Source organism: Hypanus sabinus, chromosome 6 (assembly GCF_030144855.1).
Source record: "Hypanus sabinus isolate sHypSab1 chromosome 6, sHypSab1.hap1, whole genome shotgun sequence".
Taxonomy (NCBI): domain Eukaryota; kingdom Metazoa; phylum Chordata; class Chondrichthyes; order Myliobatiformes; family Dasyatidae; genus Hypanus; species Hypanus sabinus.
Genome location: NC_082711.1, coordinates 29,380,914 through 29,408,192, shown reverse-complemented (window position 1 = coordinate 29,408,192; position 27,279 = coordinate 29,380,914). Strand labels below are relative to the sequence as shown.

At 39.1% G+C, this 27,279-nt stretch overlaps 1 protein-coding gene across 2 annotated transcripts in view; it reads left to right on the top strand.

The window, feature by feature from the left end:
- The first annotated feature begins 807 nt into the window (after positions 1–807).
- Positions 808–27,279, top strand: part of esyt2b (extended synaptotagmin-like protein 2b) — a 212,527-nt gene continuing 186,055 nt past the window's right edge. For both annotated transcript variants that reach the window (XM_059971888.1, XM_059971887.1), the window contains exon 1: positions 808–1,276. In XM_059971888.1, coding sequence (XP_059827871.1) covers positions 941–1,276 — 336 coding nt within the window. In that variant the 5' untranslated portion in view covers positions 808–940. The remainder of the gene's footprint in view (positions 1,277–27,279) is intronic.

The window sequence follows — 27,279 nt, the reverse complement described above, 5'->3', positions numbered from 1 at the left end:
TTCTGATAATAAAAATGATAATAAAAAGTGACTTGACTTGACTTGACTTGGAAAGACCATTAGAGATCAAAGAAGGAACCTGTGCCTGGAATTCAGGGATGCAGGTGAAGTTTACAATGGACTTTTGTCTGTAGTAGTGAAAGAGAAGGACATTGTAGATGGAAAATTTTGAGAGGGGAATGGAGCAATTATAAAATAAATAACTGTGGAAAGGAATTAGTTTAGGGATTAGAGAGCAGCACAGTACTGTACTGTTAGCATGTGTTACAGTACAGGCAACCTTGGTTCAATTCTCGATGCTGCCTGTAAGAAGTTTGTACGTTCTCCCCATGGTTTTCCTTTCTTCCCACCGTGCAAAGATGTACTGTAAATTGTTCTGTGATTAGGCTAGGATTAAATCAGTTGGGAGGCACGGCTCGAAGGGCCTACTTCTCAATAAAAGAAGTTTAAAAAATGGAAAATCATCAGCATTTGATGAGATGTGTCCCAGGCTGCGAAATGGCAGGAGGTCCCATAGATTTATAATTTTTTTTTCTGGCTACAGGTTGGATGCCATTTTAATGTCGGCCAGCACGTGTGGTTTCTAAATGGAAGGAGGATTTACAGGGCGTTGAATCTGACACGAGTGGCTATCTAATGATTTATGGTTAATGCTCCTGTTTGTTGAGCACCCCCTGGCCCCGCCTTCCCCGTGACGTCACGCAGCAGCCCGCTGTGGGGTCGGTGGCATCACTGGCGCGTGACGCAATGGCGTCGGACGTGGGTGCGCGTGGGGAGGGCGGTCGCGGCCGCTGTTGTCCAGAGGGAGGGAGGGAGCGGGATTGGGTGACAGGAACGCCACTGAGGCTCGGCAAGCTGGGGGGAAGAGTGCAGGCGGCTTTATAAACACGGTGGGGGGCTGACAGCGGCTCCAAATTTAACTAGGAAAGAGTAGGCCGGGATGAGCGAACAGACTGGCGCTGCAGGGGCGGCTGGGGAGATGTCTGGGCGGCGGAAGAGCAGTGTGGCCGAGGAGCTGCCGCCGCCGATGATCAGCGTGGACGTGGCTAGCATCCTTGTACAGTTTGCCAAGACTTTTGTGATTATCTTCCCGGTTTACGTGCTGGGCTACCTGGGGCTGAGCTTCAGCTGGGTCCTGATCGGGCTGGTCGGCTTCTTCTGGTGGCGGAGGAACCGGGGCAAGAAGCGCTCCCGCCTGTACAGGGCGCTGGCATTCCTGGAACATGAAGAGAAGCCCTTCAAGAGTAATATCTCCAGCTCCGACCTGCCGGCGTGGGTGCGTATGGCCACATCTCCTGTACCTTCTCCCTCTGCCTCCTGTTGCCTTTCCCTCTATCCCCCGACATCTGTTACGACAGAACTCACCAATATACACCCTACACTTGGAAATACACTAGAGCCTTTATTTGTGCGGTAGAGTTTAAAAATCAGGTTTTCCATCTGGTATCTGCAGTGTTGCCCGGAGTGTTTTCCTTTTGTTGTGCAGCAGGGTGATTTCTGTTAAGGTAGCTTGGACCATAGGGGTTACTTCTAGCACGCTGGGATAGGGTAGTCGTTGAGTGAAATCTGTAATTGTTTTAGATTGTAAACAAATGGGACCATCTCGGCACACTTCTGTGTCAAAGGGTAGATGATTTGTATTTCTCTCATGTAACGTGTTGCACTCAATACTTCTGTATTTAGTAAACGAATATCTTAGCACCCTTGAGTTTGACCGTCTGACTGGTAGTATTGGTTTTGACAGTTCATTGACAGATAACGCATTCAGTGCTAGAAAATGTTCATGCACCAGGCTCACATTAATATCATGGTGCGTGTGTGTGTAACTTTAATAAACTTTAACCTCCCTTTGTCCTTACACTCAACCCCATAGTAAGCATATCTAAAGTAAGATTTTTGTTATTTTTTTTCACGTTAGTAGCTTCCAAGTTGTTGGACTTTTTTATTTCAATAAGCTAGGATGTTGCCTTATGTACCTGACAGTTGTGTAGAAGTGTACATAGATATAATGGGATGAAATTGGACTGGTGATGCTTACTTGACTGCAAATGTAATGCAGAGTATTTTTTTATTTTGTTTATTTCACACACCCTGGCGCTGGTAGCAGTATCAAATGCCAATACACTGTCATTTGATTAATAGACATGTGAACAAAGTTGAATCAAATAGGCAAACACGCCAACCTAGTCCTGACGAAGGGTCTTGGCCCAAAACATCGACAGTGCTTCTCCCTGTAGATGCTGCCTGGCCTGCTGCGTTCCACTAGCATTTTGTGTGTGTTGCTTGAATCAAATAGGACTATGTGCGATATGTGGTGTAAATTCACATATGAGCTAAGAAAAATAATATTTTAGGCTTGAGAAATCTTTTCTTCAAGATTCATCAGGGAAAAGCAAAATGAATCTTTAACTTCGTAGAAGCATAGAGTGCTGAAGCTAGGTAAATGGCTCGTTAGACCTTAGCTTGAGTATTGTGCATGATGCTGTTCAGTATCTTTTGAATACGATGCATATTCAGACCACTAGGATGCTAGACCTCAGTTACAAACAAAAACTTGAGATTGTTTTGGCTGGATCAGAGAAAATGATCTAGAAGAACAAGGCATCGTAGTGTTTAGCACAACGGTATTACAGCTTGGGGCGTTCTGCAGTTTAGTGTTCAATTCCAGCACCGTCTGTGCAGAATTCCTATATGTCCTCCCTGTGGAATGCCTGGATTTTCCCTGGGTGCTCAGGTTTCCTCTCTCAGTCCAAACCCTTATCTGGTAGGATAATTCATCATTGTAAATTGTCCCATGATTAGATTTGGGTTAATCGGGTTTGTGGGATTTGCTGCAGTATGGCTCGAAGAGCCAGTAGGACCTACTCTGCGCTGTATAGTTAAATAAAAATCAAGGGAGATTTGCCAAAGGTTTTTAAAAACGAAGGATCTAATCTAGCGGAAATGAATCAATATTTAGCAGAAGAGTTGGTAAAACAACAGACGTAGATTTAGTATAATTGTCCAAGGAATCAGAGGAGGATAAGGGTTTTTTTAATCCTACACAAGGTTATTATCTGAGATGTACTGCCTGATGAGAGGCAGATATATAGCAGCGTCTATCATGAGTGTTGGGTTTTAAAGGCTTTTGGAAAGAGGCAAAAATACAGAATAAGTTCAATGACACTTTTTAGAGAACTGGTGAGGGAACAGTAGTCCAAAAGATTGCATGTTGTATTGCTTGTTGATTTCAAAAACAGTGTAGAGTGTTATTACATTTTTATATTTATGTAAATATCTACCTTTCAAAAAATATTCTTCCTTTTGAGTTACTTTATACTTTAGGCATTTCACTTTTATGCTGGCTGATGGTAATACTGTGCACATAGGCTCTTGCTATGTTCTTTTGACTTCATCGTGGATCTTTAATGCAAAACTTATTTTTGCATCTGTCCCTTAACCAGTGGATTCCAGTCAATTGGGGACACATTGAGTCCAGTGCATTCTGGCCCAATTAAGCAGCTGTCCAAGTTACCTGAAATTTCATGGAAATAATAAAAAAGGTATAAAAATACAAACTACCATCCAACTGAGTAATAAATTATATGTTTAAATGCAATATGGAACAAATTAGAACACTACCAATGCTACTACAGTACTATCAAACTGTGTAGTAGTTCCTAATAGTTATCAATAGAAGAGTTCATCCAGTGTACACTGCCATGTTCTTTTGATTGACTGTAAATGAACAAAATTGGTGCAGACACCTAGTGCAGATATGGGCTGTGTTCATACAATGCTTTTGACCATTGCATCCTCCAAATCTTCATTTCCATTTTAACATTCAAGATAATTAGCAATACCTTCAAATTCCTTGTATTTCCTAACTTGTTGAAGTAGTGAAGTGATTTAATTTTCACTCCCAGCCCTTTTCTGGGATCTACAATCCTGAATGCTTGAAACCGCAGTCAGCAAATCATTTCTGAATTGTTTTAATGCTTATTTCTCACCAGCTATCATTGACAGAAATCACTGCATTTTGAACACAAACACAGGAAAGTAAACCTATTTAAAAGCTGTTTGCTCTAACCACAGTGTAGTGTCTAACGGCCACACAAGTGCACATGACTGATGCTAGTTAGAAACTGTTCGGTGACAGTCTCCTGCCCAAACTAAGTGGCATAGTTTTCCAAATAAACTAAGGGAATCCCAGCAATTTTCTTGAATAGTTTTTGTTCTTTAACAGTTGTCCCAAATTAAAGACTGTCCTGATTAACTGACGGCTCAATTATTGGAATCCACTGTATATATATACTTGGTTCAGGAGCAGTTTAAATAATTTTCTTTGAAATTCATTAAAAACAAGTGTTCCCTTTGAGCTTCTGTTAACATGGAGGTTTGCTGCTTTCTATATTTGATTTTAAATGTTGGTACTCTCAATGTAGTAAAACTTAATAATCCAGCATCCTATTGTTCAGAAATCATCTGGTGCACCTCACAAGTTGGGGGTTCGGGTTACAGGTTGTGTGTTACAGGTAGAATCGAGGTTGGAGCCTGTAATGTGTGGGGCCAGGAATGTAGATGAGTTTGTGACTGGAGCAGGGGCCTGTGTTGTTGCTACATTTACCATTCCCTTTAAACTCATGGGGTAAACTGGAAATTTTATTTAACTTCTATGTAATGCATGAAATACAATAAAAGTCTAATTCCAGCACACTTAGTGCTGATGATGCTTGACATTGGCATTTCCCATTCATCTGAATGACTAAGGTGGAGAAATAGGAGAATGTTGTTGGGACTGGAGAAACTGAGTTCTGGAGAGAAGTTGAACAGGTTGGGACTTTATTCATTAGATTGTAGGAAAAATGTGATATTTTAAAGGTTCTGCATCAAGACTGATAGCAAGAATGAGAAGACAAAAGTTTAGGATGATTGGGGAGAGATTTAATAGGAACCTCACGGCATTTTTTTCCACTCAAAAGTGATTATTATATGGTCAAGGAGAGTGATTGAGGCAGGTACATTAACAACATTTAAAAAACACTTAGCTACATAAATAGTAAAGACTAAACTTTCGAGTGAGATGAGCCAAACGCACTTAATTAGGATTATTATAGATGACAATTTTGCCGATGTACCATTTGGGCCAAAGGGCTTGTTATGTGCTGTATTACTCTCTGACTTTAATATTGTAACATTCGTAAAAATTCACTTGCTTTGAGGTTATACAGCAAAGTAGTGCAATAAATTTTCTACTGAACTTGGTAAATTTCAGGGGAATGGAGAAAACAAAACTAGAGAGTGTGGACAACAGGGTCCCAGTGAGCCAGATAAAAACAATTCCTGAACGTTTATAGGTAGCAGCTTTTTCAAATCATATGAGCTGTACAGCAAAGAAACTAAGTCCATGTTGACTATTGCGTAGCTCTTTTCAGTAATCCCATTATTTTTCCCAGATTCCCATCAAATCCCTTCAGATTCTGTCACTCCTGTGCATTGGGAGCAATTTATAGTTGCCAATTATTCTTCCAGCCTGTGTGTTTTTGGGAGACGTCAAGAAACTGGAGCTACCAAGGAAAGTCACATGGTCACATGCAAAACTTGTAAACTCCTATAGACAACCCAAGTTTTGGATTATGCTTGTATGGAGTGTTTAGGTAGCAGCTCTGCTAGATGTGCCGTTGATTGCCACCCTAGATTTCTGAATAAATCTGTTTGGGTGTAAGCAGACCCAAAAAGACTTGTACAGTAGTCCAGAATACTGGATTTACTCTACACAATATATTAAAATTTCAAAGGTGCTGGATTACTGAGAATTTTACTGTACTTTGAATAGAAGCATAACTACAAAAGTAAATAAGATTAAATCATATACAGGCATCACTGAGTTTTGAGGTTGTTGGTGTGTGGTGAGTGAGGTGTTTATAGAAAATTGGATATATTGTAGTATTGTGATTTATTGCCCCTCCAATACATTAACTGCATGTGCATCAAGTAACACAAGTCAGGGGAAGAATTGTGCTGGTTTATTTTCTTATTACACAGGTTCAGTGAAATCAAATTTTATTTCTTATCTCAATTTTCGGTTAGTGATTTGTCAATTCTGTAAGGGTGAGTTTTCTTAAATGAATGGTGGTAATGCTGGGGTCCCTGACACTATTTTGAGTCATCACCTGGGTTTTGTAATATTGTATGATCTTTTATTGCTGTTAACTTTGAGCACAGATATTTAGGTTAATTTTTCCTCTGAGCCTTAATACTGATGGACACCAGATGACTAAAGAATGTTACATTAACATTGCCAGCATTGTTTAGTTGTTCATCTGATAATTAGCAATTACAATCTCAATCTTTGCCTGTTGTGATTAATTTGTGTACAAGTTTGTTTTGACCTAGTGAGTGTGTGTAATTTGTGTAAAAGTTCCCATATAGTGCTAGTAATGTAGTAATTTTATGATTGGGAATGAAATAATGCAAAAGAGAAACAGCTTACATTTGTGGAACTTTTTTAAGGTCACAAATTGTGCAGCACAACATGAAGGAGATTTCTCACAATTTCTCCTGTGGCTCCTTCCATCTTCAAACCAATGATGTAGCCACGGGCACAAGCATGGGTCTGGGGTAGCCTTTTCATCAGCTACATAGTTCCAAAGCTACACTGATTTTGCTCCCCAACTCTTCCTACGCTACATCGACAACTGCATTGGTGTTGCTTCCTGCACCCATGTGGAGCTAGTCAATTTCATCAACTTTACCTCCAACTTCTGCCCTGCCCTCAAATTTACCTGGTCCACTTCTGACACCTCTCTCCCCCTTCTCCATCTCTCTCCATCTCTGGAGCCAGTCTGTCTATTGATATCTTTTATAAGCCCACTGATTAGCACAGCTATCTTGATTATATCTCTTCCTAACCTGTCATTTGTAAAAATACTGTTCCCTTTTCTCAGTTCCTCCATTTCTGCCACACCTGTTCTCAGGATGAGGCTTTTCATTCCAGAATAACTGAGGTGTCCTCCATCTCCAGAGAAAGGGGCTTCCGTTCCTCCATCAATGCTGCCCTCACCTGCATCCCTTCCATTTCAAGAATGTTTGTGCTCACCCCATCCTCCTGCCATCCAACCAGGGATAGAGTTCCTCTTGTCCTAGCCTACCACCCCACCAGCCTCTCCATCCAGCACATAATTCTCCATAACTTCCGCCATCTCCAATGGGATCCAACCACCAAGCACGTCTTTCCCTCTCTTCTCTCTCCCCCCCCCCCCCCCCCCACCCCACACGCACTTTCCACTTTCTGGAGGGATCCTACGCAACTCTCTTGTTCACTCATCCCTCCCTGCTGATCTCCCTCCTGACAGTTATCCTTGCAAGTGTTGCAAGTGTAACAAGTGCTACACCTGTCTGTATGCCTCCTCCCTCACTAGCATTCAGGCCCCCAAACAGTCCTTCCAGGTGAGGCAGCACTTCAGCTTTGAGTCTGTTGGGGTCTTCTACTGTATCTGGTGCTCTAGGTGTGGCCTCCTGTATATTTGTGACACTCGACATAGGATGGGAGACTGCTTTGCTAAGCATCTTTGCTCTATCTGGGTAGCCTCCAACCTGATAGAATGATCATCGATTTCTCAAATGTCTGTTAATTGCCCCCCCCCCCACCATTTTCCATTCTTGTTTCCCTCTCACAACTTCTCTTCTTACTTGCCCATCACCTCCCTCTGTTGCTCTTTCCCCATCCCTTTCTTCCATGGTCTTCTGTCTTCTCCTATCAGGTTCCCTCTCCTCCAGCCCTTTATCTTTTTCACCAATCAACTTCCCGACTCTGCACTTCACCCCTCCCCCAGTTTCATTTAACACCTGCCTCCTTATACTACTTGCTCCCCTCCCTCCACTTTCTTATTTTGACTTCTCTTTCTTTCCAGTCCTGATGAAGGATCTCAGCTGAAAAGTCAGCTACTTATTCCCATCCATAGATGCTATGCTATCTGACCTGTTGGGCTCCTCTAGCACATTGTGTGTATTGGAGGAGATTTGGGGTTGTAATTTGGTCAAATGTAGATTTAGATTTTGCTGCTTTAATCAATGGTTTATGAAAAGAGGTGCAGTCACTTTGTGACTGAAATACACATCTGTTTTAATACTCAAATGGAAGTTGTGATGGAAGGTTATCACATGAGTTGTTAGCTCTTTACAGATGCTGTTTGACCTGTTGAATATTTTCAACGTTCAGTTTTCATTTAGCACTATTTTGCTCTTTCACCTCTGATCTACTTTCCATAAAGTTGAAATTGGTTGCTAACATTCTCTCAAAACTAAATCCTATTAATTCATTACCAGTGTTCTGGCTGGCATCACTCTTTGGCTTGGCACAGATTCAAATAAGAAAGATTTGCATTTTTGTTCCAATGTTTATTCATGGTGCCTCTCCTCTTGCTTTCTATCCCAATATTACAAAACTATTGCACCTTTGACCTATTGCATATCCCTGATTTTAATTTCTTTGTCTGGGCTTCCAGTGGGCTTGGGGACAACAGACCTCTGACTTTCCCAGTGGACTTCAGACTTGTAGGCCTAAAGCTTCGGTCATTGGGCATTGACTTACAGACTTGTGATTGACCTTCGGTCTTCAATATTTGGTCTTGACATCAGGACTATCCAATGGCTGGACCTCAAACTCAAGGCCACAAACTCCAGACTTGCTGAGTTACATACCTAAGGTGTCACTGGCTCTTGTGCCCTCTGCTTGCATGTTCTTCCAATCCTGTGACCCACTGACCTACAGGAACTTGCTGACACAGTGGATCACCAGCCATTGTCCTGGGTAGTCCGTGTCCACAGCACTTGTTAGCCCAATATGCATGGATGTCTTTCATTCCATGTCTACACTGCTGGCCTTCAAATATGGAGCCAAGGTGCAGACTCTGAATATTCTTCATCACCTGTCCATGTTGCTGGCCTTTGAGCATGGAGTAGAGGCTTAGGCTCTGGCCTGACCTCCAATTCCCAATCCCCCCCCCCCCCCACACCCCTGTTCCTAAACTCTAACCTGACCCTTAACTTCTTTATCTCCAAAATCATCCCTGCAAACTTAAAAAAAAACTACTAAATCTGAGCCACAACCTTGATGGAGACTGAAGATGGTGTTGAGTTGCACCATCTTGACATGAGGACTCATGTTCTGCGTATTATTTTTATTTGCACAGTTGTTTGTCAGTCTTTGTCTTTTATAAAATTCGATTGTATTTCTTTTCTCTTGTAAATGCCTGCAAGAAAATGAATCTCAAGGTAGTAACATGTAATTTTAATAATAAATTTACTCTGAACTATTGAAGTTTGAACAGTTTGTCTTTTCACCAACTTTCATTACCAAATCCATGGTTGGGTGACAAGGCTTTGTGTTATGGAAAATTGCTGTAAGAAAAATTTTCTCGGAATGAAACTCCCCCTCCCTACAATGCAGGTGTTAACAATATAGATAACAATGAAAAAAATGACTGCTACTTGAGACACTATTCTTGGAATTTCTGTAATATTATGTTATGTTAGAAATGATAAATAATTAATGTCATGCTTGTTGAATATGCCTTTGTAGAATGAAGATTGGCTTGATGACTGGAGAAAGTTGTAGAAATATTAGGCATGATATATTTTACGCCTATTCACCAGAGTATTATATTTTCACTGGTTATAGCTTTGTTTTTGAATTTTGCTAAGTTGTAAAGCACAGTTTTCATTCACTTGCGGATTTTCTCACAGAAAGGAATCGTATCAATTATGTTTCTTGCGCTATGCATGGTTGAGATTTCCAATGTGTAATCACAAAGTACACTTTGGAATAGATCATTGAGATCCAATTAGACTGGAAACAAAAATCTGTTTTTGGATTGTGTCACTGTTTTATGTTCCTGGTGATCTAGCTAGTACTTGTGTTAATTAAGTTGTACTCCAAGATCCTGTATAAGTCTCCAGAACAGATTGAATTATCTTCAAAAATGTCATTTTCTCCATCACTTACAGTTATTTAAGAATTAAAAGATCTGTGTCCTGGTCATTTGAACAATTGTGAAATTCTGCATACCAGCAATATTACAAAACAGCATCAGCTCTTGCAAGATTTACCAGATTTTAAAAATTATTTCGTAAGATATGAATGTAGCTAGCAAGGTGTAGTTGTCCCGGCATATAATTTGAGAGTCTACCTCCTTGATGATATGGAGTCCATATGGGCCAGAGTAAGAAAACATGGCAAATTTATTTCACTGAAGGATATTAGTGAAAGATTTTTGAGAGTCATGGACATGATTTTTTTTTTAACTGCCATGGTTGTTCCTTTATATGGAATCAAGATTAAGGGTTTTTAGATGTTAGATCAATAATAAAACTACCTAGCTATTTTACCTCAAGCTAGTACATCAAAACTGTGTGCCCTGTCTTTGTTTCTTAGAATGATGTCTAGGACATGAGACTTGCTGTAACGCCAACTTCACAAAAGATTTGGCAAAAAAGGAAAATAAGCAAAAGGTTTCTGACAGATCCTCATTAATAAATTAACAATAAACTATCTAATAAGCCTGAAATCTTGGTATTTTAGTTAAGACTAAGAAGCCCACAGTAGGAGAGAGGGAAAAAAAGTCAAATTTTATATCTGAGAAAAAGGGAACCCAGATATTTCTACTAGTGGTTAAATTGAAATTCACTGCATTCTTTTAAGGTTTTTGTCTTCCAATAATAACCAGATGTTTCTTTAAAGGCAGGAGCAATGTGGCAAAATTCTGAATATGGTTAAGTGAAACTAGTTAATATTTAAAACTTGATTTATTACATTGTGTGTAAAGGTAAGACAGGGGCTCTCCCCATTTAAAATAATTTAGCAGGAGTACCATTGAGAGTGTCATGACAAGCTGCGGCTCCTGTGGTATGGGAACAGCCAAGGCACCAGACTGGAAGTTCCTACAAAGGAAAGTGAAAATGGCTGTGAGTATCATAGGAGTCTCCCTACCATCTATGGGGGATATTTATCAGGAGTGCTGCGTTCACAGAGCCCTTATTATTATCAAAGAAACCACCCATATCACCCATCCATCCAGCATCCTCTTTGGCTTTCTACCATCAGGCAAATAAAAACAAGAACAATGAAAATAGGAAGCAGTTTCTTCCCTCAGCTTATTAGGCTTCTGTGAACTTCCTGCAGCATCACATTTGAAGTGTCACCAGTTAATCTGTTCTGTACTTGACAATATTTAATTAATGTAGTTTACTTGTGAGTAACTCATTTGTAGATTTTTATCCTTACTCTCCTAAGTTATTGTGTGTCATATGTGTGTTATGTGTACTACATAATGTTTTACACCCTGGTTTAGTGAAACGTTGTCTTGGTTGACAGTATACATGTTAAATGACAATCAACTTGACCCATGTCTTATGGTCTTATCAATAAGGCAGGTGTATAGGGTTGGGTGGGATCTGGGATCAATCATTTGATGGAATGGCAGAGCTGACTTGATGGGCTGAATGGCCTAGTTCTGCTCCTATGTCTTGTGGTCTTATGGCCTTGACTTGTAGTGTTCTGTAAGTACACTGCCTCTTAACTTTCCACATCAAGTATCGATTATTGGTTTGTTAGATAAAGTTTGTTATTTGTTTGCCAATTTTTTGAGTATTTTTAGTTAGAGCCATAGAATCATAGAACATTACAGCACAGAAACAGGCCTTTTGGCTCTTCTTGGCAGTGCTGAACCATTTTTCTGCCTAGTTCCACTGACCTGCACCTGGCGTATATCCCTCCATACACCTCTCATCCAGGTACCTGTCCAAGTTTTTCTTAAATGTTAAAAGTGAGCCCGCATTTACCACTTCATCTGGTAGCTCATTCCACACTCCCACCACTCTCTGTGTGAAGAAGCCTCCATAGATTCACTGAAACCCTGACTGATGCCTTTAGCTATAAATCTACGCCTTGGTAAACTTTCTTGCTGTGGTTGTTAGGTTAGTAAAGGAATGAAGCCCTTTACAAATAACTTTCAGAGAAGCAACGTAGGAGGAGAGAAAACTTCCAGAAATGAAGTGGAAGCAAATTGATAATAACTTTCCAAAGGGAATTGAATAACCAATACAAGCTATGTGGCAGTATTTCCAAGTGCGCTTAAGAGGCAGATAGTTATACACTGGTTAACATGTAGCCATCTGGTACTTGATCTATACTAGGAGTACTCTCATACTGTTTGTATTAAAATTGCTGCCACATGATTTTGAGCATTTGCAGATACACCAAGAGTTTTTTTTTATATATGTGAAATTTGGAGATTGGCAAAAGCTCCTTGATAATGCTTTGGAAGTAAACATTTTGCTTCTACAGTAAAGCTCTTACTCTAGCAGGGATTGCATATCTTTGACTTTGATACTTACACAGGGAAAAAAACTTGTGGAATTAATTAAGGCTGCCCAGTGTGATACAATCTACAAAACATTTTAAAGCATTTTGTGGAACAGCATGTGAAAGGAGATTACCAAAGAAAATTACTAAAACAGTTTTATGGCAGTTAGCTGTGTGGCAATTTTAGTTTAAGAGTTCAAAGAAAATTTATTACCAAAGTACATATATGTCACCATATACAACTCTGAGATTTATTTTCTTGCAGGCATACTCAGTAGATCCATAATGGAGTAATCAAAATAGTATCAATGAAAGACTGCACCAACTGGGCTTTCAACCAATGTGCAAAATACAACAAACTCTGCAAATACAGAAAAGAAATAATAATAATAAACAATAAATATTGAGAAAATGACATGAGTTTCTGAAAGTGAGTTCATAGTTTGTGGGAACATTTCAGTTATGGGGCAAGTAAAGTTTCTATACCAGGCTGTGATGCAGCCAGTTAATATACTGATAACTGTACAACTATAGAAGTTTGTCAAAGTTTTATATGTCATGCCTTGCTTTCTTTCTAATTGTACTTCCATGCTGGGCCCCAGACAGATCTTCTGAAAAGATGACACTGAGTAATTTAAATTTGCTGACCCTCTCCACCTCTGATCCCCCAAAGAGGATTGGCTTATGGGCTTCTGGCTTCTTCCTTCATTTAAAAAATCTTTTTATTAATTATTATTGAAGATTAACAAAAAGATACATTAAGTCAATATGTCATTATATAAATAAAGAATTAAATTAGCAAATAACTGTAACAAAGCTAAGCAATATCAATAATAATAAGAGAAAATAAAGTGTTAAAAATTTTTTTTTGTAAGAAAAAGGGAAAAAACCCCCTACTAACTGGAAAAAAACCAACCAAACAAAAAAAAAAGCCATTGGGAGCACAACCCCGGAGCTATACATCATACAAGCTTCCATAGAAAAAATCAATCCGCCAACTCAAATCCTTTTTTAAAAAAATTGGTAGGAAACCATATTAATTAACTCAAATCAAACGATAGTAGCGGGCGAATGAACCCCACCTTTTCTCAAAATCAAATTGAGGATCGACTTATGATTTTCTCCAAACTAAGGCATAATATCACCTGAGAGAACCATTGTATCAAACAAAGTAGGAGCAGGAACATCTTTCCATTTCAACAAAATAGCCCTTCTGGCCAATAATGTAACAAATGCAATCAGATGTTGGTCTGATGGAGAAATACCATGAATATATTGAGGGACTATACCAAATAAAACTGTCAATTTATTAGGTTGTAAATTAATTTTTAAAACTTTAGAAATTGTAGAGAAAATAGACTTCCAAAAATGTTTTAGAACAGAACACGACCAAAATATATGTGTCAATGTAGCTGTTTCAGTTTTATATCTCTCACACTGGCTATCAACAATAGAAAACATTTTCTGGTTTCTTCCTCTTGAAGTCAATAATCAGCTCCTTGTTCTTGCTGATGTTGAGTTGTTGTGGTGCCACTCAGCCAGATTCTCAGTATTCTTCAAAGAGGCTGATTCATCACCACCTTTCGTTCGACCAATGACAGTGGTATATACAGTGAGTAGAGCAGTAGCCTAAGCGCACTGCCTTGTGGTGTACCTATGCTGATGGAGATTGTGGAGGAGTTGTTGCAATCCAAACCTGCACCAATCCAAATTCTCACCTGCAATTGAAGAAATTGAGGATCCAGTTGCACAAGGAGGTATTCAGGCCAAGGTCTTGAAGCTTGTTGATTAGTTTTTAGGGGTTGGTAATATTGAAAGTCAATAAAGAGCATGCTGATGAATGCATCTTTGTTGTTCAGATGTTTCAGGGTTGAGAGAAGAGTCAATGAGATGGTATCTCCTGTAGACCTGTTGCTCTGATAGCCAAATTGAAGCAGATCCAAGTTGCATCTCAGGCAGGAGTTGATATGTTTCATATGAACCTCTCAGAACACCTCATTGCTATGGATATAAGTGCAACTGGGTAATGGTCATTGAGACAGATTGCCATGTTCTTCTTTGGCACCAATATAATTGAAGTCTGCTTGCAGTAGGTGGATATCTCAGACTGGTGAAGTGAGAGGTTAAAGATCTCTGAACACTCCAGTCAGTTGATCAGCACAACTCTTTAGTACTCGGCCAAGTACCCCATCTGGCCTGGATGCTTTCCGTGAGTTCACCCTCCTAAAGGATGCTTGCACATTGGCCTCATACTGGAATCAAAGGATCATTGGGGGCTGAAGGAGTTTGTGATGGTTCCCCCATGATTTGATGATCAAAGCAAGCATAGAAGACTTTGAACTCATCTGGAAGCGAAACCCTGTTGTTGCCTATGTTGCTTTATTTGGCTTTATAATAAGTGATAGCCCTGCCACACCTGTTGAGCATCCTTCATTGATTCGTTTAGTTCGGAATTGCCGTGAGATGGCTATCCAGAGATTGTACTTGGACCTCTTGTAACTTCCTTGGTTGCCAGACTTTAATACTTCTGATCCGACTCTCAACAGATTGTGGATCTCATGGCTTGTCAAGGGCTCCTGGTCGGGGAAGACTGAATGATTTTGTGCAGACACACTTGGCTACAACTGTTTTTTATAAAGTCTGTGACAATGATGCTGTTTTAATTCAGATCTACAGATGAGTCCTTGAACATGGTCCAGTCTTCTGACTCAAAGCAATCCCTTAGCTGATCCTCTGTTGCCCGTGACCACCACATTTTTGTCCTAATCTGTGTATTATTCAGCTAATAGTTCTAAATGGTAATTAATAATTATACACAGTACTGATTTCAAGAACGCTTTAATTTTAAATTTTGCATATGCTTTTTTTATTATGGAATGTCTAGTATGCAAGCAAGTAAAATGGGTGGCAGTTTTCAACATAACTGTTTTGACTGTGTTGGGAATTAAGATTCAGATTTTATAAGGCTTATGACAGTCATTATTGCCGAGTAAGTTGGCAAAGGCGTTATGGTATCGAACAGTTGGATGAACAGCCATGATAATACTGAATGGCGGTGCAGGCTCGAAGGGCCGAATGGCCTTGCTGAGGTGCAGTAATTAAGATATTGCTCTCTCAGATGATTTTTTTCCCACCTGTACCTCAGAGGGAGAATCAAGTACTGTATATGAATAAAATTAGATTCCCTAAGTCATATGTACATACAAAATGAACAATTGATAGGGTTTCTCCAATTAAGTACATGCATGCAATCTTTCTGGCATTGAAAATTAGCTTTGCCATGTATGTAAATCATTAATTCAGATCTCAATTATTGTTAAATATTTTAAATTGTTTTTTTTTCAATCTGCTATCTTTCTTTCCCATCCCATGTAGAAAATTTTGCATTAATTATTCAACTTCCTGGTTAATCTTGCATGCCTCTTAGGGTCAAAGTACAAAATTTATGGTTCATGTTAACTTCATTCATTTCAAAGAAAATATAATCTAAAAGCACATGTCAAAATTGGGACACTTGATAGGTCAAAGAAAATGCATTTTGTAAATAGAGATTTTATTTGCAACATTATTTTGTAAAACTAATTGAAACAGTAATAGATCTGAAACTAACAAGACTTTTAATCATATTTCTTGCACTTTGTCTTGTACTCCACATGAGGATATCGTGGCATTCTCTTCTTGGAGCAGATTCCTTTTACATGCAGCACAATAAAACAGCCGATAATAACGTAACACAGTCTCCAGAGACCATTCACTGATAGACGAAAGGTGGATTTTGCATTTCCTAAATCAGCCATTTAAGTCAGTTTTAATTTAGTTTTGAGATGTGGATCCAGATTTATTAGCTTTAAATTGGTGAGCCACTTCATTGAACTGTTGTAGCCCTTCTGATGACGGTACTCTAACACAGTGGTTGGGTCGGTGTGTCAATGTCTTGGATCCAGTGTCAGTCAGGTAAGTAAAACAAACCTTCACTAAATTATTGTTTTTCAGCTGGCTCATGCTGGGTTAAGGACCTCTGGATTCTTCCTCTAGAGATTCCCCACAATCAAAAAATTCAAAGTAAATATTATCAAACTATGTATATGTCTCCATTTAATAAATCAAACATTATACTTTTCAAAAATTTCAAGCAGTGAAGAATGAGCCACTGACAAGATGGCGCTAGTGACCAACAGCAAAATCCTAGAGACAGCTCACAAGACTACCAGATGCTCTTCTTCTGAACTATGAACTATTGTAGCTTGTAATTTCCTTTTTATGGATGTATATTTTGAACCGACTAAATGATCTAGCGCTTCTGCAATCTCCTGGGGGTTTTGGCGTCGTTAAGAGTGGAGAGTGCAGCAACCAGTACCTAATGATGGAACATGAAACTGTGGTCAGCTTGATTACCGAATAAAGTGCTGTGCAAGATTAAAATTACCCGGGGTGAGAGCGAAAAATGAACAGGTGTTCAGCGCCGCCTGCGTGCTTTGATACAGGTCTCTTCTCGCTGTTGCAGTCGGGCAGTAGGTACAGGGGTCTTAGGTCTTATGGCACGGGGTTTGGGAGCAGCTGCCCTACAACCATTGGGCTACTGGCGGGGCTTCTCTCTCCTATGGACTCGCTTTTGGTGGCACTGTAGTTCATGTTCCTTGGGTTTTTGTTTACTCTTTTATTATTTGTGCAATTTGATTAAGGCGCTTCAGTGCTGAACTGACTCTGCCTCAGTGGCTCTGTGCCTGTAGACTAATTTTCAGGGACCATGTGGTTACTGTTAAATGTTATTTTTTATTGTTTACACAATTTGTTCTTTCTTCACACATTGGGTGTTTGATCTTGTGTGGGTTTTCCTTTAAACAGGTTCTATTATGTTTCTTTGTGGCTGCCTGCAAAAAGACGAATCTCAAGTTTGTATACAGTACTGTAAACATTGATAATAAATGTACTTTGAACTTTGTTTCCAACTCATTTTCTCTGCTCACCAACTATATGGTAGTGGATGCAATCTGCAAAAGAATTAATTATAATTTAGTAGGAAAGGGATTATATAATTTCTTGGAAGATAAAATAAACCTGTATAGATTATTTTCAGAGAGGGATTTCACTTTCTTTTGATCTGTGAAGCTGGATTAGAGAGAATTTGTTGCAGCTGTCTACTAGATCTGAACAGTACACTGTTCAGCAGGTTTATTTTAGACTGGGTCTGTGTGCTCATTAAAATAGTTTTTTTTTACAGACATTGTCAAAAGTATTTGTTTGTTCCATGGACAAACTGATGCACACCAGAGTAACTACTTATGGTGCCAAAGTTTCTAATCTTTTCTGGTGAGGTAAAACTCTCAGGAGATCATAACAAAATAATTAAATCTGCATTTTGTGTTATTAAGACATCTAAAGGTGTTTATATTCCTTAATCAGCTTGTACAGTTTAATAGTACAATTGATGTAAACTGCATTGAAATAAGCCCTTGCGTTTGTGTTGACTGTGCAGTGTTTCAGAGTCATGCAGAGTAATTAAACATTTCTTTTAGTTTATTTGGTTAGTAAATGCAGTGGTTTGCATTGATGGTGTTAGAAAGGAATGGAGAAGGGTATGGCAAGAACACCAGCTCTTGGAATAGTTTCCCATGCCTTTTGGGGTTCTTTGAACTTTCTGATTATGAGAAATCAGACAGTCCCTATTCAGTTTCTGTCTTATAAATTCTAATTAATAGCACTTTTTTTCATTAGGAAATGGCATTTTTCAAAATCGACCAATTGAATAACTGAATGCAAAATGATTCTTGTTTTTTTGTTTCCTTTGGTAATGACCACTTAGAAATGGAATCTCTGCTGGTTGTTTGTTCCACTTGATTGTATGTAATTTGAATGCTATTAGTATAAAGTATCAAGCATGTGCACTGGAAATGTACATGAATCATTATTACATTCTGTGCTCAGATATAGATGTGTTAACCAACCACCAGCCATGGAAACACTTGCAAAAATGCTGGATGAGTAGGAGGGAGCCATAAGTGATTTCTTTCTGCTCCTATTACTTTTTTATTTATTCCTTTACTACTTTTTGTTTCTTTCCCTCTCCCCTTCATTAAGTGCCTGCACTCAAGTCCATGGCAATTTTAAGCTACTGAGCTCCTCTCACATTGATTTGAGAGAAACAATGTTAGAACTACAGGAAGAAGTCTGTAATTGCTGGAAATCTGGAAGTGAAAGCGAATGCTAGAAATACCCAGCAGGCAAGGCATCATCTGTGGAGAGAGTTAATAATACAAATTGATAACTTCGTATCACATCTTGCCAGTTTTAATACAATCCAGTGAGGATGGTTTACTGAATACAGTGGTTCCGGTTAGTTGGAACCGGTATATTTTGGCCCAATTAAGTGGATGCCACAATTAGCAGAAGTTACATGGAAATAGTTTAAAAACATATCCTCAGATCTCTTCATCTCTCTATTGCAAAATAAAAAAAGCCATTAAGCATTTCAACATGGAGTACTGTGTGCATTTTAGGTCACCACATTAAAGGAAGTCTGTGTAGGCTTTGGTGAGGATGCAAACAGGTTCTCTGGGATATTGCTTGGCTAAGAGCAAAGGTTCCCAACCTGGGGTCTGCAGACCCTTTGGTTAATGATAAGGCCTGTTTGGGAACCTCTAGCTTCATGAGTATTGGCTATAAGAGGTAGGACAAACTTGGATTGTTTTCTTTGGAGTATTAGAGACTGGAGTGTAACCAATAGAAATAGATAAAAAATATGTGAGGCAAAGATATGTAGATATTCTGATATGCAGAGTGGAAACATCAAATAATAATGAGCATGGATTTGAGGTGTGTGGTAGAAAACACAAAGGAGATTAGTGAGGCATTTTTTTTTCAGACATAATGCTTGGAATGTACTACCTGGGGAGGTAGTGGAAGTGGATATAATAGTAATGTTTAAGAGGCATGTAGACAGATGCATGAACAGGCAGGAGTGGAGGGATATAGACCGTGTGAAAGCAGTTTGAATTAGTTTAAATTGATTTCATGGTTGGCAAAGATATTGTGTTGAACAATCTGTTCTTGTACTATGCTATTCAATGTATCACTTTTATACTTGCCAATGTCTCCAGCATTTGTGATGGATGAATGAATGGTTAAGTTTTCCACGTTATATTATTTATGATTTTTTTTAAAGAAAACTTGCATCTGTAATGCCTTTCTCAACTTTAGTATCTGAAGGCATATAATGACATTTAAATTGTTTGGAAGTGTGAGGCTTCATTCCTCAAAACTTTTTCACTGGTAAATTGATGATGGTATTTGCACTGCTTCCCACACTCAAAATGTCATTATTTTTTCTACCAGTTTCTGCTCTTCCCATTGTGATAGCACTGAAATTTTATTTTGGGGATTTCTATCACAGGTGCTAAATCCCTTCCCCAACTAGCTGGTTTTCTTTCTTTTACAATTCTGCTACAGGATTGTCAACCTGAAATGTTTAGTCTGCCTTTTTCCACAGATGCTGCTCACCCTGCTGAGTGTTTCCATTGTTATTCATTCTTATTTGAGATCAAACAAAATTCTGCCTACATTATTACAGATATCTGCAATAATCAAGTATCCAATTGTTCAGAAATCCTGATGGTCCAGCTTCTTGCTTGCTTATTTGTCAGGGGTCCAGTGAATGAGTGAATTGTGCAGTCTGGGTTGGGTTATTCAGATTAGGCCTGGCTGTGTAACTCCAGACTGGGGTCTGGAACACCAGGGTCAGGATTATGGGTACATTTGCAGTAGGAACTGGAGTTGCGAGTGTTTGTATATTTCCAACTCTTTAAATTCGCTAAGTTCACTAGCAAATTTATTATGCTACTGTAAACATCTTTAGAAAAGAAACATACCTTTTTGGTATTATTAGATTTTCCAGATATTATTCCCGGTTTAACACCAAAGATGTCCACTGATACCAGATTATCAGGTTTCTTTTTCTGATCAGAGAATGGAAGGCTGTGTGGAACTAGCACAGAAGAGCTCTTGAGGCCTTAGGCAAAGCTGCCATGATGATACTGAATGAAGGGCAGGCTTGACAAGCCAGATGGCTTTCTCCTACTCTTATTTTCTTGTTCTGAAAGCATTGTGATAGAGGTGAAAGTTCTCAGTTTGTAATCTCCTAAAGTCAGGCATTAAAACTCAAGTCTTAAATGCAATAACCAGTTACTAGCTTGCTACACCAGAATTTAGAATCACTTTATAAGGACTTCAAGATGCCCGAACTTGAACCAATTTTACATCTTGGTGCCATTTGGTTCCATGTTTACATCCCAATATTTTAATCTTCAATTTTTTTTGAGAGGAGAGACAAAACCCTGTGTTTTGTTTAATTTATCATATCTTTCCTGTGAGGTTATGCTTATTCTTTTTATATTACATATACAAAATGGAATTGTATGATTTCTAATAGTTTCATGCATGAGGAAATTATATAAATTTTTCTGTAGTCATTGTATGTGCTCAAAAAACTAACAGTTGCAAAGCAATAATTGCTGATGGGCAAAATTACTTAGATTTTGTTTTTCAGTTTAGAGGTGGTTTTGGAAAAATTGCTTGAACAAAAATATTTTTGTTAGGAATCTCAACAATACAAACTTGACTTGCTCTTTCTATGTGCAAGTGAAAATTAAAAAAAATACCCTGTGCAGATATTGGAAATCTAAAACAAAAATAGAAAATGTTGTGAATACTCATCTGGTCAGCTCACATCTATGAAGTCAACATTTAATCAGAACTGGAGGAGACAGAAGCAGTTTGTAAAGCTACTGAGAAAATGGGGAAGGAGGATGTCCCTAATAGTGTAAAGCTGGGATGAGTGTGGGGTTAAGCTGTATACATGGGTATCTTGTCAAAGATTCAATGGGACCAGTTGTAGGTTTGGAGTGCTTGATAAAAGAACATTGGAGTTGCAGAGCACCGAGCAGGATAACACGTCTGGCCAGTTGTGGCTTCTGCTGCTAGAGAGGGAAAATGCTGAGCTAATATTACAGAAGGATGACTGATACAGATTGAACACTCAAGTTGCCTGAAGTTGTAGAACTCAACATTGAGACCAGAAGGCAGCAGTATGTCCAGACATAAAAGAAGATGCCGTTCTTTCAGTTTTCATTGGGTCTCAAGGTTGTGTGTTCAAGGTAGTCACTCAGTCTGTATTTAGTTTCTCCCATACAGAATGCAGTATAGAGGACCGAAAGCAATATAAGTGAATTGTTACTCTAGCTGGAAAGATTGTTTGGATTCCTATGTGATTGGAAGTGAAGAGGTGAAAAGAGAAGTTCAGTATTGCATGTGGTTGTTAGGGAAAGTGCCATAAGAAGGGAGTGGTTGGTGGGAATGGATGAATAGACCAGGAGCTCAAAGGGGATGGTCCCTTTGAAACCTTGAACATGGAAGGGGAGGACCAAGAGAACTTTATCCTTGTTCTAGCTTGGAAGAGTGGGGGCTGTAGTAAATGGGATGTGGTCAAGAGATTTGTTAACAATGATTGAGGGGAAGTTGTTCAGAAAGAAAGGCTTCTGAGTGTGGAAAATTTTTATCAGTGGAGCAAAAGTGACAGACAAAGGAACTGGAAGAAAGGAAAATAAACCCTTGCAGGAGGCAACGAAGAAAGAAGAGTAGTTGAAATAACTTCAGGAGTCAGTGGGCCTGTAATGGATATTGACAATTAGCTCATCTCCTGAGATAAAGACAGAGAGACTGAGAAAAGGGAGGAGTCTGAGGCTAAGCGAATGAAGGTAAGGACAGGGTGGAAATCGAGGTAGAAGGATATGGAAGATTACTGGAATTTGACATCTGATAGTAAGAAGAAATGTGTGAGGCTGTGGGGAAAGTGGAGCAGTGGGATGTTTCAGATAAGGTAAAACTGAAGTGGCCTTGAGGATAAGTGTAAACAGCGTCAAATGTTGACCATTTCATTTTCATAGCTGCTACCTGACCTGCTGAGTACTTCTAGGATTTTTATTTTTGCTTTTTTTGTAACCCTTTTACTGTGCATTGTGTTATAAAAGGAATGTAGTCTGGTCCTACTGCTAGTTAAACTTTCTGATTATATTGCTATTTCCATTCCATTTGAAGCTAACAAATCACAGCAGATGCTGGAAATCTAAAATATGTGTACAGTTATCAACTTATTTGACAATGGAAAAAGTTTCTTAGCACTTACTGTCTCAAATTCTTTAAAGATTTTGAACATTTCTTTAAAATTACTCTTTGAAGAGCAAGTCTCTGTAACAGCTGTACAGTACTACATCCCTGGTAGCATCCTAGTAAATGTTCTCTCCAAGGATTTGGTGTCCTAACTGAAATGCATTTCCCAGAATAGACATGACTCCTGTGAGAATATTTTGTGACATTATTAATTAGGATTAATTCAAGTTTTAAAAGAAGATTGAAGTAGTTTGACAAGGATCCAGTAAGAGGCCCTGAACAAGATCGATTAAATTTTGCAGTGAGGTAAATTTTGTAATCACCAGAGATCCACTGAAAATTTTGAAATATTGTCTTGTTAAGATGTTCACTTTTGTCCATCTGGATTTACCTATAGTATATAAATAGAACATGAAACATAGAACATTATAGGACTGAAACAGGCCCAGCATGACTGCATCAACCATGATGCCAGTCTAAACTATAGAGCTGTTGCTTGCACAAGAGCCATATCTATCTATCTATCCTCAGCCTGTTCATATTTGTGTTTAGATGTCTCTTAATCTTTGCCATTGTATCTGCTTCTGCTGCCCCCCCCCCCCCAGCATCATATTCCAGTCACATACCACACACACCCTGTGTAACAAAAAACTTACATTGTGAATCTTCTTTAACTTTTTCCCTCTCACCATAATCCTAAGACTTCTTGTATTTGATATCACCGCACTGGGAAAACAAAAGATCCTGGCAGTCTACTTCATCTGTGCCTCATAATTTTATGAACTTCTATAAGGTTGGTCCTCAAAGTTCAAAGTAAATTTATTATCAAAATCCATACATGTCATCATATACTACCCTGAGATTAATATTTTTGCAGGCCTTCACAGTAAATACAAATAAATGTAATAGAATCAGTGAAAAGCCCCTGATGAACCTCTTTACCAGAGAAAACAATTCAAGCTTGTCGCTACTCTTAAACACTTCAATTCAGGCAATGTTCTGTTGAACCTCCTTTGCATCCTCCCCTAAGCCTCCACATCCTGCATTGTGGTAATCAGAACTGCACACCATATTCCAAATGTGGCTTAATAAAGGTTTTATACACTGCAGCATTTGACAAGTAGCAGCAGAATTTTTAAAGTTCTGAGTTTAGAAGAGCAACTGTTATTTCACAATCTGAACCAAGGCTCTAACTATTACTGTTGTTAGTTTTGGATGTTAGCATAATCTGTTATGCAATTGATTCTTTTTGAACAGAATTATAGAGTGTATAAATACTAATTATTTCCTTGCATTCATACTTATGCTGTGTTTATAAATTTGATTGTAGTAGAATCTTTTTTACAACTAGGAATTTGGTAAAGTGAAGTTCCATAAAACATTATGTATCTTGGCTGTGCCAAGAAATAGACATCTTCCCTTCATGTAGTCAGTAAGAGTAAACTACAAGATACCTAAATTGTGCTTAGAAAGGTCCTGCAGCTGCTAATGAGATAAATGACCCATTAATGTGTTTAAGGATGTCAGGTGAAAAATTATTACCATAAATTGATATGGAACAACTTTAGGAAGTTCTAAGCCCTTGAAAAGCATGATAAATTAAAATTTATTTTTGCTATCTTGTGTGCCAACTCAGTATTTTTCATGGAATGAGTGCGTTAATTTTTTCCACTTAGGTAGACTTTAAGGAGATGTTCTGGCCTAATTTTGTTCATTTACAGTCATTGGGAAGTTGTTGGAATCGATTGTTGCGGATGAAATTACAGAGTACCTGGAGGCACATGACAAGATAGATCAAAACCAGCATGGTTTCCTGAAAGGAAAATCCTGCCTGACTAACCTACTGCAGTTTTTTGAGGAAACTACAAGCAGGGTAGACAAAGGAATTGCAGTAGATGTGTTCTTGGATTTTCAGAAAGCCTTTGACAAGGCCGAGCAAGATATAAAAGCTCATGAGGCTGCCTAGCAAGACAAAAGTCCATGGAATTACATAAGGGGTTCCCAACCTGGGGTGCCCGCACCCCCGGGGGTGCAAAATGGAATTTCAGGGTGTGTGACAAAGAGTGGCTTGTGTGCTTGAGTGACAAGTCACGAGACATCACTCAGCCAGCTGCCAATGTACCTTGAGAAGTGGTAGTAATGTTTGTCCCAAGCACACTCCAGTCTCCTGCTGTCCGAGTCGAGAGACGTAAACTCACTCCAGTCTCCCGCTGCTCGAGTCAGCGTTGAGGATTCTCATCAGTGTTACCTGGGAGTTACACCTCAGAGTTGAGGAGTCTCATCAATTTACTGTTTACAATTTTTTCTGAATAAATTAGAATCTAATTGCTCAATTTATATTTGGATTTTATGCACTGAGTTAAAAGCTAATTTTTTTAAGTTCAATTTGTTCACCCACAGTATTGTATGTGGTTCAATAATTAGAAATTAGACTTCTTCATCTTCAAATGTGATACTACTTTTGTAGGGGGTGCGAACATTAATCAAACATTTCCTAGGGGTGTAGGGCATAGAAAAGATTAGGGAACCATTGAATTACATGGAACCTACAAGTTTGGGTGGAGCATTGGCTGATCGGCAGAAAACAGAGAGTGGGAATAAAGGGATCCTGTTCTGCCTGGCTACCGGTTACCAGTGGAGGTCCACAGGGGTTGGTGTTGGGACTGCTGCTTTTTAAGATGTATATCAATGATTTGGACTATGGGATTAATGGATTTGTGGTTAAATTTGCTGTTGATACAAAGATGTGGAGGAATGGGTAGTGTTGAGGAAACAGAGAACCTGCAGAGAGATTTGGATAGTTTAGGGAAATAGGCAAAGAAGTGGCACATGAAATACAACTTTGGAAAGGTATACGGTCATGCACTTTGGTGGAAGAAATAAATGGGCAGAGTATTATTTAGATGGGGAAAGAATTCAAAATGCAGAGATGCATCAGGACTTGGGAGTCCTTGTGCAAGATACTCTAAAGGTTGACCTCCAGGTTGAATCGGTGGTGAAGAAGGTGAATGCAATGTTGGCATTAATTTCTAGAGATATGGAATATAAGAGCAGGGAAAGGGTTACTGTTGAGGCTCTATAAGGCACTCATGAGACCACACGGAGTATTGTGTGCAGTTTTGGGCTCCTTATTTTAGAAAGGATATACTGACATTGGAGAGGGTTCAGAGAAGATTCACAAGAATGATATCAGGAATGAAAGGGTTACTGTATAAGGAATGTCTGGCAGCTCTTGGGCTGTATTCCTTGGAGTTCAGGAGAATGAGGGGGGATCTCGTAGAAACATTCTGGATGTTAAAAGGCCTAAACAGATTAGATATGGCAAAGTTATTTCCTATGGTAGGGCATAGGATAAGAGGGCACAAATTCAGGATTGAAGGACACCCATTTAGAACAGAGATGTGAAGAAATTACTTTAGTCAGAGAGTGGCAAATCTGTGGAACGTTGCCACGAGTGGCTGTGGAGGCCAAGTAATTGGATGTATTTAAGGCAAAACTGGATAGATTCTTGATTAGCCAGGGTGTCAAAGAGTATGGGGAGAAGGCAAGGGAGGGTGGATGACTGGAAGAATTGGATCAGCCCATGATTGAATGGTGGAGCAGACTCGATGGTCCAAAATCGCCTACTTCTGCTCCTATCTCTTATGGTCTTAAAATCGGTGCCAACACATTGCGCAGATACTGGACTGCCTTCATACAATGCTATTGTATACGATACGTTGTATACAATATGATTGTATCTTCCAAATCTTTGTTTTCATTGTAACACTCAAGATGATTGTCAATACCTTCAAATTCTGTGTAGGTCCAACCTTAAGTTAGGAAATTGTTTCATTTTTACTCCATGCTGTTTCTGGCATCTCCAAACCTGAATGCTAGAAATTCCAGTGAGCACAACAGTTCTGAATTGTCTTAATGCTTATTACTTGCCAACTGTCAGAGACAAAAATCACTGCTTTTTGAACAAAAAGGCACACAGCTGACATTATTTAAAAATTATTCACTCCAAACACAGTATAGTATTTATTGGATGTGCAACTGATGTGAGTTTAGTAGCAGTCTCCTGCCCCAATAAAGCGGCATAGTGTCTCAAATCAACGAAGAGAATCCTGGCAACACACAAAAAGTGCTGGAGGTACTCAGCAGGCCAGGCAGTATCTATGGAAAAGAGCACAGTCAACATTTCTTGCCAGGGTATGCTCATTTCAGCCTTGAGGAAACTCAATTGCTGAGCCTCCGCTGCTTTCTTCATGAGTTCCAAAGGTTAGCCACACTTTGGGTTCAGGGGTTTCTCTTCATTTCTACCGTAAATGGCTGACTCTGTTTGATTTTCAAGTAGTAACTGATAGATTTTGTGTCACATTGTTACTTTTTTTGAACTGGCCCAGCATACATTGACTGAATCTAATTACCGTTGGGAAGAAAGTAGTGCATCACTGCTTTGAACCTCATTCCTTATGTTGAAGGGTTAGCTGCTGGGTATCAGGTTCCAGACATAAAACTAGCTGACCATGAAGGAACAGCTTAAGGATAGTATATGGTTTGGTGTGAAGACTGCAAGTACGTTTGGAGTTTGTCCATGGAGGTGATGGAGCTTGTAAGTTTAGGACTTCAAGATGTAATTTCTGTGCGTTTTGTAGATGCCACACATTGTAATCAGTGCCCCTTTGTTAGAGGCACTAAATATTTATGTTGGTGGAAGCAGTGTTGCTCGAGTAGGCTGATTTATCCTGGGCAATGTTTGCCTTCTCGAGTGTTGTTAGATCTGTACTTGT